We start from the raw sequence: 15271 nt of genomic DNA, 5'->3' as shown, positions 1-15271 counted from the left end.
ATTTTGCTATGTGTTCTTTTTCTCATATCAGTTACATTATTACATGCATCATACATTTTTTTTTGCCAGATTGAATACACTACACTTTGAATGTGGTACCTTATGGGTCACTTAAGGAATTCTTGAGAGTCATCTGGACTCTGTAGTTTCTAGATGATTTCATGATTTCTGATACTAGATTCTAACCCGGCAGTAAAATGCAACACCATGGACTGGAGCCTCCAGGGGCCACTTTCTCATTTGATGGCCCAGAGCTATTTTGGTTTTTATGATCTAGGCTTTTCTACACAAAAACCAAGGTGGCCTAGATCGTGGCGAATGCTGACCCGAGCCCTTGCAGACAGAAGGAGAAAAACACCAGAAACAGTATGTTTTACCCTCTCCTACCTCCTCTACTTGCAGGGTTTCTTTTTCAACTTTTTCGAGTAACTCTTTTCTCAACAAGAACTCTTTGTCCAGATCGACGGACATTTCCATGGCTCGGTGCAGCTTGCTCTGAAATATAACAACACAGCAAGTCTTGAGCAAAGATGATTGCTTAGAACTATAGGAAGGATAGACAGACAAACAGCTCTTTATTAAGCAGGAGACTAGAAGGACCAGCCAGGAACTTGGGCCTGCCCTTCTCATGGCTGCCCAGATTTTCAGAATCCTGGTGTCTAAGTGGCAGGGGAGGAGAGGACCTCGGGAGGCTTGTCCTCACCTGCAAAGTAGCCAGATACACCTGGGCCCAAATCCCACCCCACCACTTACTAAGAGAACCTCTCTTAACTAGGGCTAGTTGCCTTGTAGGGTTGTAGAAAGGCTTAAGGGAGACAAACCTGGTAAAGTGTTGAGCACAGTGCCTGACACATGGAGAACCCACGGCAGACGGCCGCCATCACTACCTCACTTGGACGAAGAGGTGGATGCTACTGTGAGCCCACTGTACCGGTGAGGGAGCTGACTTTTAGGGGGGTGAAACAACTTCCCCAGGGTCACAGAGACAAGGGGGAGCCAGGTTTGATCCCAGGCAGCGTGACTTCACAGCCCATGGACTCCACCACTGTCTCCAAAGCCTATGAGGACTGGGCATGCTGGTGCTGGAGAGTTTCTGCAGGAGCTGCTCCACAGCTTCCTGTTGCATCTTTTGCTGCCCCCCCTCACCAGCTCCTCCCTGGCCCCTGCTTCTTAGGTTTGCCCCCTTTGGACCTCCATCTACTAATGGTGAAGAGTCAACCTGGAGGAGTTGGGATGTGCTCTGCTTGGCTGAGGAGGAGGGGGCTGAGGGACAGAAGCCAGTGACTCCAGGGGGCTGGCCAACAAACCCTGAGAACCCACCCAGGCACTGGTCGGCAAAACAACCTAGGCCCGGCCACCAAGAGGCTGGCTCACAGCCCTGACGGCGGTACAAGAAGAAATGCCAAACTGCAACTGTGCCAAGCACCGAGAGTGCATGGGCACTGGTCCCGAAGGTTTCCCTGGGGGAAGGGATGCTGGAAAAAGAGAGGTGAAGTCAAGTATGTCTAGGTAAGAGGGGTGGGAAGAACGTTTCAAGCTAAGGAAAGAGCCTTGGGAGAGGAGGGTCCAAAAGGAGCCGGGGAAAGGAGGGTACTGGGGCAATGCCCGAAGGTATCAAATCTTAGACCTGGCAGAAAAGCCTGGAGCCACCTGCCTGGGGGAACTTAGAGCACCTGGAGCCACCTCCCTCCCCATTCCTCTCCTCTCCAATCCCTTCTTTAAGGCTCATTTCCTGTTCCACATCTTGCATGAAGTTGCTCTTCTGAGGAAAGCAAAAGTGGGTAAGAGGTCAGGCTGAGGGAGTCAGCTGTGGGGAAGGGAAGGCAGGACAGGTCTTCACTGCACACCAGCCAGTCAGGTGGGAGAAAAGGAGAGCAGAGGGAAAACAGTCATTCACCCAACAACTTAGAGAGACAGTTAGAGACACAGGGCAGGAAAGAACTGAAGCTCGAGGCAGCCCCTGGCTCTGCTGGGGTGGGGCCTTCAAGGAGGTGTAATGGAGTAATTTGGGATACTGAGCTGGATGATGGTCATTGAGGCAGCTACTTCTGAAAAGGCATGTTAGCTTTCTGTTGTTGTGTAACGAATTATCACAAATTTTGTGGCTTAAAGTAACACACGTTTATTATCTCACAGTTTCTATAGATCAGAAGTCCAAGCACAGTGTGGCCGGATTCTCTGCCCAGGGAGCGACCCACCGTGTGGGCCAGGGCTGGGTCTTATCTGGACCTGGGGTCCTTGCCAAGCTCACAGGTTGTTAGTGGGAAGCATTTCCTTGAAGTTGTAAGACCGAGCTCTCCATTTTCTTTCTGGCTGTCAGCAGGAGGTGGCCCTCGGCTCCTGGAGGCCGCCCTCAGACCCTTTCCATGTGGTCCCTCTATCTTCGAGCCGGCAATGGAGAAGTTCTCATCCAGAGAATTCCCTTCATGCTTCAAATCTCTGCCTTCCTCATCCAGAGAAAACTCTCTACTTTCAAAGGGCTCATGTGATTAGGTCAGACCCACTGGGATAATATCCTCATCTCAAGGTCAAGGGTGCCCTCTAATCTAACCTAATCATAAAGCAGAATGGAACCTAATAACAGAATCCGTCGTATCCAGAGCCCTGGGCATTGTGCAGTGTGAATACACCAGGGGGCAGGGAGTCTTGGGGGACATCTTGGAATTCTATCTAACACAAGGCACCACTAGTTTATACACGGATCACTAGTTTACAGTCAGTTAAGAGCGACACCTCAAGGCTGTAGTCACGTGCTTATATTCTATCAGCCTCCATCAGGCAGGGCTTGAAGGCATAGCAGAGAAAAAGGGTTGACTGAGACCCACTCATAAAACTCATAGAAGAGAAGAGACCATGTCTGTCTTCTTCACAGCTGTACCCTCAGCACTTAGCCCTGCGCCTGGCATGCCGTAGGTACTCAGTACATTTGTTAATAGAGGAAAATTATTCTATATATTTTTAATGAGGTCTCATACTTGGGTGTTTGACATTTATATGAAAGTGATCCCTCCTGCCACCCTTCCATCCCCTAAACATACACCTGAATTTTTAGCAGTTTTTGACAATACATGCTGAGCACCTGCTTTGGCCAGGCCCTGTCCTCAGCGCTGGGGACACATCACAGACCAGCCAGAGGTCTGTCCTGGTGGTAAGTCACAAAAACCTGCTTCTGAGAGGCGACGCATCGGCCCATAGTCCCCAGTAGAGTCCCCATTCAAACCCAGGTGAGGCCGGACTCTACAACCCACAGTTGTTGGGCCCCGTTTCCCCCAGGAGGCCTGAGAACTGAGACAAGGAAAAGTGAGCCTGCTTCTCTCTCAGCCCCTCGCTGTGTCACCTTAGGACTCCAGCAGGCATCTCCTCCCAGCTCCACCATCTGCTTGCTATTATTCTAAACAGGCCTACAGGCACGCTGGCTCCTGGGATTCTGACCGGAATGGCTCCCATTCTGCCCACCGTGGCCTGTGGTGCCGCTGCTTGGGTGTCACAATCAATAAGCACTGTGCATTTAGATGTCCTAAGCAGCGCAAGCCCTGGACCTAGCTGTTGCATTTTATAAACCAGTAGCTCCACTCCAAAGCCCTGGCTTTCCCCCACAAGACCAGACTGGCCCTGTGCCACTCAGTTGATTTCTCAGGATAAGATCAAGGTCCAATGTGATGTAACCACGTACCTCGAGGCTCTCCAGTTGGACACATGAATTTCAGAATGTGAGCACGGCCTTGTGTACACACGTTATGCCAGGGGAAGGCAGTTGGGTGAGGTGGGACACGCACTGGACTAGGAGTCCAAGCTCTGTCACAAACATGTTGCTTGAATCCGGCAATTACTCTGCCTCTTTCGGCCTTCGGTTTTTCATTTGTAAAAGGAACATGCTGGACAAACATAAACCTAGTCTAAACACATTCGAATTCACATTTTTAAATGACACTGTGTGGGCCAAATGAAGCTTATCTGTGAGCTACCTAAGCCCGTGACCGCTCTTGCCACCTAGACACTAGGCCAGGGGTCAGCAACCTTGCTCTGTAAAAGGCCAGATAGTAAATATTTTAGGCTTTGCAGGCCAAGGGGCAAAATTGAGCATGTTGTGTAATTACCTACACTAACAAGAGAGAAAACAAATTTCCACAAATGTTTTATTGATAAAATTCAAAATAAAATAATCAAGTATAATATTTTGGAATGCAGGTTTACTATTGAGGAGAATGAAATTTCTCGGGGAGAAATCAATTTTGCTTACTTGGGTTTCAAAGGGAGAGTCCTCTATCAAATCAGCTGCAAATGTTCTTCTGTAAAAACCATCCTTAGCTCCCAGACCAGTGGGCAGGATACACGGGCCCACAGTTAGCTGACTATTGCATCAGACAGCTGCCAGCAGGGTCACCAGGCAGCCTGGTCTGCCGAGGACAGGCCATGCTCACTCCCCCAGTTTCTGCTTAATTATCAATAGTGCCTCTTTCTCTACAAAAAGGGTTCTGTGTGGATGAGGAATTATTTAGTAGTTTTCTGATTTATAGCTAAGATGATTTCCTTTGCAGGGTTTTAAGCAAGGAAATGCTTTTACACACTAAATTAAACAGGGCCCTAAATGTGGCTGGTTATCAAAACTCACTGTGCATAAAAATCATCTGGGAGTTAAGGAAAAAAAAAAAAAGATGCATGGCCCTCACCCCCTAATTCAATTGGTCAGGGTTGGACTAGAGAGTCTGTCTAATCTTTAAAAAAACAAAAGGCTCCTTGGATGGTTCTAATGCGCAGCCAGGATTGTGGGGACATCCGGAGTATTTTAGGAGACATGGCTTCGTTGGGAGAAATCAGAGAGCAACAGGGGAGTGAAGGACGCCTAGGCTCTCAGTGAAACCACAGTGGTGCCCTAGTACCTCTCTGTGGCTGGAAAGGTAGGCACAGGAAGCCCCGAGGACCAGCGCGGACCTTACTTTGTACGCGTTAAGGATCTGCAGGGTGTTTCTGGATACCAGCTTCAGCTGGATCAGTTCTTGATTCCTTGCTTTAATTGTCTCTAAAAACTGAGCATTCTCGATCTTCAGCTGCTGAAAGTCAACATCGTGGAGGGCCTTTCCCACCTCTTCCTTCTACAGCTCAGAGAGAGGAAACGATGTGAGGTTGTGACTTCTGAATGTATGGCTCGCACCTTGCAATTCCTAGTGAGCTTTTGGAAGTCAGTCATCATTCAGTCATTCAACAAACTTGGATTGGGGATCTGCTTGGTGCCAGGCATGGTGTTAGGCCCAGGGATAGAGATCTGAGTAAATATGATACTCCCATACTCAATGACAGTTCACAGACAGGTCATAGCGTGGTGTAGTGGGACACACAGGGGCAGAGGGCAAACAGAAGCCCCTCAGCCAGCCCAGAAGAGAATGGAAGGCTGGGTCAGGGGAGGCTTTCCCCAGGAAGTGGTGCCTAAACAGGGCTGTGCAGGAAGAAAGGCCATTTAAAAGTTGTTTTTAACCTGGAAAACCCAGGACAAGCAGCCCATAAACGTCCTTCCTTTGATCCCATGACATTTCTGCGTGGGGGGTGTATCAGTGCACTGGGTTCACTCCCCAGCCCTGGTCCCACCTTACCTGCCCCACCAGGTCTGTGCCATCTTACATTTGTGGTACACAAGAGCCAAACTCAGGTCTGTTCCCCATCCCCATGTGCTACTCATGCTGTACTACCTCCTAGAAGGCATCTTCTTCCCTTTCCCCCAAAACAACAGAACAATTTCCTTAAGCCCCAACTGACCCACCCTCTAGCTCAAATGCTCCCAGCCCATCTTCCACACCAGAGGGCAACCCCTCCCTCCACGCAGCCTCCTGAGGCTGTGGCTCCTGGTCCCTGCCACTGTTTCCTCTGTATGGCAGTTATGCATCCATGCCTTTTCTCACCATCACCACTCCCTGCTAGCCTGTGAGCCTGCGAGGGCAGGACCACATCAGTGTCATCTCTGTGTAGCAATGGCTTTTAGGTTAAAGGTCATCCATCTGCTTCCCCTCTCACGCTTCAGGATGCCTGAGCTTGCATGAAGCCCAGAGAACTAGGAACTCAGTATCAGGAGGCAGCTCAGCTGGGGCCATGTTCTTTCTTACGCTGAACTCAACTCTCCTCGGCTGACACTTTCACCCCAACCCAGTTCCACCCTGGGGGCCCTCCCAAGCAGTATGTTCTCTTCCCCACAGCGGCCAGAGAACTCGGAGACAGCAGCCATGGCCCTTGTGGGCTCCTCGTCCTTGGCCCCATCAGTTGCAGGTCCTCTGACATGCTTTCTCTCCCCTTGCTCTCCATTCCCTCTCCTACGTGGACTCCAGCTTACAGATTCTTTCACGTGTGGCACTCGCCCTGAGACACAGTGCTCCAGGTGGGCTGCTCAGAACAGAGTGCAGTGAGACTGCTCTTTTTCGGAGGGCACTGTGGACTGCCGCCTAGGCTGCAGCACCGCCCCCAGCTGAGCGGGCTTTATCGGCTTCTCCATGACTGAGCCACCCAGCACCTGTGCGGATATTTGGGGGCATCAAAGCGGAGGACCTTACGTTTGTCCTCAGTCACCTCGTGTGTTAAAGCTGTCCCAGCCTGTTGAGCCTTTGGGATCCCAGGTCAATCAAGCAGTAACTCCCAGACATCTTAATTCTCCTGCCCAACTCTGTGTCACTGACAGTGGCCACCTCTGATGCACGTGCCATCAGCACCCATATAATGAATTAATAACAAAAATATTGAGCTGAAAGAGGATGGAGCTATGTAACCACATTCTAGAGGCCCTGTGCCATGTCTGCCTTACCGCCTTTAATCAGGAGCCTTTAAGGTCAGCTGTTCAAAGACTTACCAAGGCATACTACTAACTGTGCGACCCAGGCCACATTCCCCAAGAGGGTCAATAAGTATGTCATGAGGGTCTTTTAAATTCAAGCCAACTCCATCTACAGATTTGCCAGCACAGAAACTGTATTAGTTTCCTGTTGCTGCTGTAACAAATGACCACAAATTCAAGGGTTTAAAACAACATAAATGTATTATCTTATAGCTCATGAGGTCAGAAGTCTGAAATGGTTCTTTGGACTAAAATCAGGTGTTGGCAGGGCTGCATTTCTTCTGGAGGCTCAAGAGGAGAATCTGTTTCCTTGCCCTTTCCAGCTTCTGCAGGTAGCCTGCATCCTTTGTTCATAATCCCTTCCTCTATCTTAAAAGTGCATCACTCTGATCTCTGCTTCCATTACCAAATCTTCTCTGACTCTCATTCTCCTGCCTCCCTCTCATCAGGACTCTTGTGATTACATTGGACCCACTCAGATAATCTACAATAAACTCCCCATCTCAAGATCCTTGACTTAATCACACCTGCACCATCTTTATGCCATGTAAGGTAACATACTCACAGACTCCAGGAATTAGGACGTGGACATCTTTGGGAAGACGTTGTTCTACCCACCACAGTAACCTTAAAAAAAAAGAAAGACAAAGCCACATACCTGCCTCAATTGTAAAAGCATCTTTTTCCTCTGGACTTTGAGAGAGACATTTTTCAAACATAATTTATCCTTCATATTATCCTGAAAAATAAAAGCAAATTTTAATCCATTGCTCTTCTTCTTCCCTGTTGGTTTGAAAAGTTGGCAGGTCTGGGGCTGCAAAACTAAACCTTGAGCCCTAACATTCAGTCACCTATTTTTAAGTCTTTTATGGCTACTCAAGCTGGTGTTGCTATGGTATTTTACTCATGACCAAGAAGCAGAGGAAACTGCGTCTGCTCCATACAAATTTTCTATTGATTTTAAATTCAAGATAACTTGGGTATATCTTTAGGTATAGGGGCCTTTACTGACAAAATGATTTATGATTCTTTGGTCCATTATTCTCTTTGTAATTTACATAATTTTTATTACATATAACATGTTACAGTTAGTGACTCTACCTATCTCCAGGATCCAAAGTTTGATATGCTACAAAACCTTTGGAAAAGAAGGAGCATTTTATGTCTCATTCTTACAATAATGGAACTCAAAGAAATTAAGATTTACTTGTCGCATGCCACGTAGTCACCTGACTAGATAGACTCACACCTTTCTCAAGATAACATCAGATCTTGAAACAAACAGCAAAATACAGTAAGTCCCCTACATACGAACGAGTTCCATTCCGAGAGTGTGGTCATAAGTCCAATCTGTGTGTACGTCCAACAAAGTTAGCCTAGGTACCCAACCAACACAATCAGCTGTATAGTACTGTACTGTAGGTTTATAACGCACGTTCACATCTTTGAAAGTTCGCAACTTGAAGGTTCCTATGTAGGGGACTTACATATGGTCTGAGATACTATGAATATTCATCCTGCCTGACTGATTTTAGACTTGATAAACTTGCATTTTAAGACACACATGCTGTGAGGGACACAAAAAATCTGCATATGTGGGCAGCATTTACAGTGGACCAAATGGAGTGGGGCTGCCTCACATGGGCCACTTCTGTGTCATCGTTCTATGAATCTATTTCCCCTTCTAAGCTCTAACCTCCTGCCCACTCACCCTCCGGCGGTTCATGTCCTCAATGTACTTCATCACTTTCTGAGTGGCCAAAATACTCCCTTTCTTCTTGGATATGGTCTTTAGAATATCTTTTTCAAACTCATGCACTTCTCTCTGAACTTCAGTCCACCGAATTTCAGCTTCCTCAACGATAGCCTGGGGGAGCCAGCACAAAGAGAGAACAGTTTACAAAATTTCTCAAGGATATAGCCATCTAAAGAAACCTAGACGTATTGGGTGACCTATTTGTGTCCCAATGCATAACGTTTCTTCTTAGTCTTAGAAAGAGATCCTTAAGATACAAATTGGACAATACGAATATTATTATTTAAAAGCATGCCTCTAAAAAGTTATAGTCTCGATATAAAGGGGAAGAACAAACAAAAACAGGGTCTTGGGACTTCCCTGCTGGTGCAGTGGTTAAGAATCCGCCTGCCAATGCAGGGGACACAGGTTCGAGCCCTGGCTCGGGAAGATCCCACATGCCGCGGAGCAACTAAGCCCATGTGCCACAACTACTGAGCCTGGGCTCTAGAGCCCGCAAGCCACAACTACTGAGCCCTCGTGCCACAACTACTGAAGCCCGCACACCTAGAGCCCATGCTCCACAACAGGAGAAGCCACCGCAATGAGAAGCCCGCGCACCGCAACAAAGAGTAGCTCCCTCTCGCCGCAACTAGAGAAAGCCTGCGAGCAACAATGAAGACCCAACGCAGCCAAACATAAATAAATTTAAAAAAAAGAAAAGAGGTGATGAGGGTGGATTTAAAAAAAAACAAAAAACAAAAAAAAACAGGGCCTTGGGTATCTCCAGAAATATGTATTTCCATATCTGAAACATTATTTATCCATTAAAAATTATAACATTAATATCATATCATATATATAAAAAATATCTGGAAGGCTATACGCCAAAACATTAACCACAGTCATATCTGGAAAGATGGATTAGTGGGGAGGCAAAGAAGCACTCTGTAATTTTAAAAAAGATGCTATAAATGAATCTATGTATTGATATGGAAAGATATTATTAAGTGAAAAGTATGGTTTATAAAATAATATGATACCTTTTTATAAAGAAATTCATACACACATAGAAAATAATATAAATTCTAGGAGAAAAATACAAGAGCCAAATACAAGTCTTAGGTGGTAAGACTGTGGATGTTTTCAAATGTTCCTCTTTTAGCTTACCTGTATGTTTAAATTTTGCTACAACAGAGATTGTCTTTAAATAAGAAAACACAAACACACATACATTATTTTAAAGAATTAAATGAGTAGCTGCAGAGCAAATCATCTTTGTTCAGGCTTTTTCACTGGGCACCAAGAAGCAAAAGCATCTTCCTTCTCCGGCTGGCGTCTGGCCCCAGCCTCCTCCCTTCCCATCATCTTCACAGGCCAGAACATCCATCCACATTAAATGCTACTTCCTATGCATCGCTCTTCTGCTCAGTTATCCTCACTGGGGTCCTGATTTCTAAGACATCAGAGAGAAGCCCCTCTGCTTGGATTTCAAGGTCTCACAGCCCTACTCGACCTGATTTCCTACCATAGCCCCCAAAGCACCCTCTTCTCTAATCACACCAGCCTCCTCAAGGTCCTAACTTGCCATGTTCATTCCTACCTCCACTTCCTTGTTCATGTCATTCACCTTACCTAGGGTGCCCTTGTCTTCCTATTCCTTAAACAAATGCCACCATTCTTCAAGGCCATGCCAAGTCCTATGTCCAGCCCCACCTCCTCAACACAGTCTTCTTTGACCACTTTAGCCCACATCGTGATGTTTAATCACACAGTCTAGCATGTCAGGACAAAGCTACCACATCCTGACCTCCTTTAACATGTTAGAATTCAACGATGCATGTTTGGGAAGAGAAAGAAGAGAGGGGAAAGGGCAGGAGGGAGGGAGAGAGGGAGAGAGGGAAAGAAGGATAGGTTTATGCAGTACAGATGATTCTATCAATGGAGACATGAGTCCACTGATCCATCTCTTTCAAGGAAATGAGTGTGATTCTGTGTGTGCCTCCATTTAGAAATGGAAAAAGTTAGAAATAGAATAGAAATATCTATTTTTCATACAACATGGCTACCAAATGCAAGCCAACAACTTCATCCCATGGGCAATGAAGTTAACAGTGATGTTTCTTCTCTGGAGGAAAACTGATTGCAGTGGTCTCCAACAAGACATGAACCATGGTCATGGATGCTGCATATGGAGGGTGACAAGGGATTTTTCACCCAACTCACTGACTTAAACCTCCAGCCCATTTTATTATTAAGAAATTATTATAAATTTTAAGGGCATTTATGGTAATTATGGTTATGGGTTTTTTTTAAAGAATCCATATCTTAGAGATATATATCGAAATATTTACAGATAAATATATGTTTAAGATTCACTTCATAATAGCCCAGTGGCCTATTACGAGGGGGAAGTTGGTAGGGATACGGAGGGAACAAGAGTGGCCATGCATTTATGACTGTTACGTGTGGGGTTGAACATAAGGGTTTGCTGTGCTAGCTTCTCTACATTTGTGTATTTTGAAATTTTTCATCTTAAAGAGTTTAAAATTTGATATCTCCTCAAGCAGGTGGTAAGTTCCTTAAAGGTAGGTCCTCAATTTATCTTATCCTACTTGTGTTTCTCTCAAAGCACCAACAGTTGTATGAACATACTATAGGTACTTCTTGCTGAGGCAGAAACGGGGAGCCCAGGGAGGACAGCCTATAGGAAGGTATACCTCGTGATGCTGCAGGTCCCTCTCGGCATTTGCCCTTATGTGCCTTATTTCACTCTTTGTGTCGTCCAGCTCTTTTTGCACAAGCTTGAATTTTTGGTCCACGCTGAGGCCTGTTACACGTTCCAGACTTACGCGGGATTTGGATCTACGCCTGCCTCGTAACTGTAACACAAGAAAAACAAAGCCATTGTCAAATAGGAATTGGCAATAAAGCAGCCTAAGGTGGGCATCGAAACGACCACTCAGGTCTGCTAGAAATCGCTCTGAATGATATCCAGAGAGAACCAATTCAATGTGAAAGGATTCCGGATATTAGGCCTGAGGTGATGTTCATTTCACAAGTCAACCTAAGGCACCGTGCCAAATACTTCAAAGGCCTATGCTTGACAATGAACTGAAAATAAATAAGGGAAAATGTCTTGAGGGTGGGAAAACCGTGAACCTTCTATAGACTAGCACTCAAGTCAGTGTCAGGGAAAGCCTGGAGCTCAGTGCTGCCCAAACTGAACACAGAAGAGAAACTGCATCGGGGGCCACGGTGTTCAGCAAAAACCAAAAAGACAAGAATTTTGGATTTCCTAGGCATTGAAGCCAAAGGTCAAAAGCAGGTGGCCCAGGGAATGTGTGGACCTGAAGATGACATTGTTTGGCCCTCAAAAAAATAGACCTATACACAGTTTTAAATTAAAAAGAAATTAATTACCCACATTTGAAAATCAGAGGTTTCTACCAAAATAATCCAGATTTCCAGCTTCTCTTGAAAAATCAGCTGCTCTGGCAATACCAGGTTGTCTGGCTGGCCCTTTTAGATGAGGGAGGAACTCTCCAGTGCCCACACCAGGCCCATCTTCACTCCTGTATGTGGCTGGCCAGGCCTTGTACACGTTTGGGTCCCCAGAATGAAGGGAGTTATTTCAAATTAACTAAGATATTCTGTGAGAGTCAATCCACTGTGAGTTGAACCTGATTCCCTTCATACTCATTTGAAAGAGAAACTTTGAAGGGGAAGGAAGAATCAAAAGTAGAACAGTGAGAAAGTCATATGCCACTTGGCCAAGAGAGAACACCAAAAATGGATAACAAACACCACTTGCATCTAAAGGGACAAACAGAATAAAAGAATTCTTAGATCTCTCTTGTGTACCTGTGCAATTTCTGCTCCTGATATTTTAATTTCTGATAATTGTGGAGGTCGCTGGTCCCTGGGCTCCAATTTATTGTAATATTTTTCAAACATCTCTGTCTCGGTTTTGAGAGCAGAGTTTTTGTAGCTGCAAGACAGAAGGTGCCTAAGTAAGTTCCACCAATAGGAGTTTAAACCCCAAATAACTAGCATTTAACACTTACTAGCTTTGTATGACCTTCTGCAAGATATTTAACCTCTTGGTGCCTCACTTTCCTCATCTGTAAAATGGGAATAATAACAGCACCTATCATCGAGGGTTGTGATAAGAAATGCAAAGACTTTGGGTCAGTGTCTGGCACACAGTAAATGCAATTTAAGTATTCTATATATTTTTAAAATACATCTAATGAGCCACAAAATTCAGAGCACTGGGATTACAGGCATACTTTAGGGATATTCCAGGTTCAGTTCCAGATCACCTCAACAAAGCACATATTGCAATAAAGTGAGTCATATAAATTTTTTGGTTTTCCAGTGCATATAAAGTTATGTTTATATTATACTGTAGTCTACTAAGTGTGCAATAGCATTATGTCTAAAAATATATATATACCTTACTTTGAGAATACTTTATTGCTAAAAAAATGCTAACCATCATCTGAGCCTTCAGTGAGTCATAATCGTTTTGCAATAGTAACATCAAAAATCACTGATCACAAATCACCATAGCAAATATAATAATAATGAAAAAGTTTGAAATATTGCAAGAATTACCAAAATGTGACAGAGACACGAAGTGAGCAAATGCTGTTGGAAAAAGCGGCATCAATAGACTTGCTCAATGCAGGGATGCCACAAACCTTCATTTTGTAAAAAACACAGTATCTGCAAAGTTGCAGTAAAGCAAAATGCAATAAAGTGAGACATGCCTATATATTTTAAATTGCTACAAGTTTCTTCTTCAAGTATCTTCTAACCCATTTGTGAGTTTCCTTCTGAATTACTACTGAATTCTTGAAATTACACACATCCACAATCTTCAGAGGTTTTTCCTTTAGTTTATATTTCTCGCCTCTTTCATTTCCAGCACGCAATGGATGAAGTATCCACTAGAAGTCTATTATAAATGGTGGAAAAGCTTTGAATAGATGGTTTTTAAACAACTAGAGATAATAAACCTAGCTTATTCTGTATATGCCAAGATTATGACCCTTTTAATTTATGTAACATACATGTATGCTCTAATATGAGTGTGTATAATACACACATATGTATGTAAATGTATATATGAGAGAGAACAGCTCTGATATTTGCATACATTATTGAGCTGAATATCTGTTTATTGAGCTGAAAATTCTGTTTGGCTGAATTTTAAGATTAGTGGGAAAGGATCAACAGAAAAGCCCAATATATCAAAGCATCTTTCTTTTTCAGCATATGTCATGTTCCCAATGTAGGCTGGGGAGTTACACCCGAGTCTCAATCTTAGCACTACCACTGACTAGTTGTGTGACTGTAGGAAAGTGACTTAACTTTTATGTCTGTTTCCTCACCAACTTTCTAGGGTTATGGGCCATTCTATAAGGTAATATATGCAAAATACTTGGCACATAATAAGCACTCAAAAGATTGTAGCTATTTTAGCAATAATACCTCAATTCTGACCTAAACTATTTATAAATATATTGAAGTAACACCTATTCAGCTGCCAGGCCAGGATATTCTGTGTGAGACCAGTAAGTTGTACAATTAACCTCAACTACATCATGGAATCTTGACATCCAATTTACTTGCTATAGCAGATACTAAAACAGACTGCTAAAAATACAGAATATTGCGCTAGTCCTTCTTTGCTGTCCACCTCCATGCTTATACTCAGGTTCAGATATAAGTTGCTTCATACTAAAAACATCTCAATAGCCTCCTTTCTATCTGCTTCCACATTAATTTTAGCATAGAATCTTAGCATTGGAAAGGGGCTTAGAGGTCACCTGGTCCAAGCTGCCGCCGCACAGTAGAGGAGCGGCTAAGCACACAGTGTGACACCAGACAGACCCACCAGGCTGAAGCTCTGGCTTCACCAATTACCTTCTGGGCTTCGCACCACCTTCTTTTTTTGGCTCCATCAGTGGCTTGTTAGCGCCACGGCAGTGGAAACACGGGAATAAAGAGCAAAGCGCCTTCCCCACTTTGGGGGACTCAGTTTCCTCAATGTTCAATGCGGGCTAGGAGCATTCAGTGCTGGACCACGCTCCGGGCCCACACGCTGAGGAGGGACCGCCCCCAGAAGCCGACAGGCTGGTACCTGAGCTCTTCCACCAGCCCACACAGCTGGATAACAGGTAGCTCGCTCTCATCCTGGGCTTGCGCTTCGCTGGCAGAAGTCTGAGAGTCCTCGTCCGTCATCACCGCCGAAGCCACCCTCGTCAAAGCCCCTTGTTAATGCCGAGTGTGGCCGAGAGCGCCGTGGGGCGAGCGGCTACGCGTCACTCTGCCTACGACCTAGGAGTGCGTTGCCACGGCGACCCGACGCGTGCGTGGAGGGGCGGGGCTTCGGAGGCCCCGCCCAGCGCTCCCGCCCAGCGCTCCCGCCCAGCGCCGTGCTGACCAGAGCGAGGTTACCGGCCTTGGCTAGACACGTAAGTGCGTTCACTGTTCATTTTTTCAACAATAATTCTTAAAATGATGATAATAACAGCTACTGTTTGCTCAGCACTTACTATGCCCTTGGCACCGTGTTAAGCATGGTTTATGAAAATCCTTGCAGCAACCTTGTAATAGTATCTATTCTTCTCTTTTTCCAAACTGGGAAACTAAGACCCAGAAAGTTCATTTGATTTGTCGGAGTGTCCTGCTTCTTGCACCTCACTGTGAGG

At 45.2% G+C, this 15271-nt stretch overlaps 1 protein-coding gene across 1 annotated transcript in view; it reads right to left on the bottom strand.

Moving 5' to 3' along the window:
* CFAP263 (cilia and flagella associated protein 263) overlaps positions 1-14873 on the bottom strand; it is a 30456-nt gene extending 15583 nt beyond the window's left edge. Inside the window, 7 exon segments of the mRNA XM_089903160.1 lie at positions 388-537; positions 4938-5093; positions 7473-7553; positions 8511-8681; positions 11270-11431; positions 12414-12540; positions 14701-14873. Coding sequence (XP_089759286.1) covers positions 388-537; positions 4938-5093; positions 7473-7553; positions 8511-8681; positions 11270-11431; positions 12414-12540; positions 14701-14801 — 948 coding nt within the window. The 5' untranslated portion in view covers positions 14802-14873.
* Between the last annotated feature and the right edge of the window lie 398 nt (positions 14874-15271).

This window comes from Delphinapterus leucas, chromosome 20 (genome assembly GCF_059928025.1).
Source record: "Delphinapterus leucas isolate spDelLeu-1000000601 "Yukka" chromosome 20, BTC_Dleu_Yukka2, whole genome shotgun sequence".
In the NCBI taxonomy this organism is placed as follows: Eukaryota; Metazoa; Chordata; class Mammalia; order Artiodactyla; family Monodontidae; genus Delphinapterus; species Delphinapterus leucas.
Note: the sequence above shows the minus strand (reverse complement) of the source record. Positions and strands in the feature narration are given on the sequence as shown.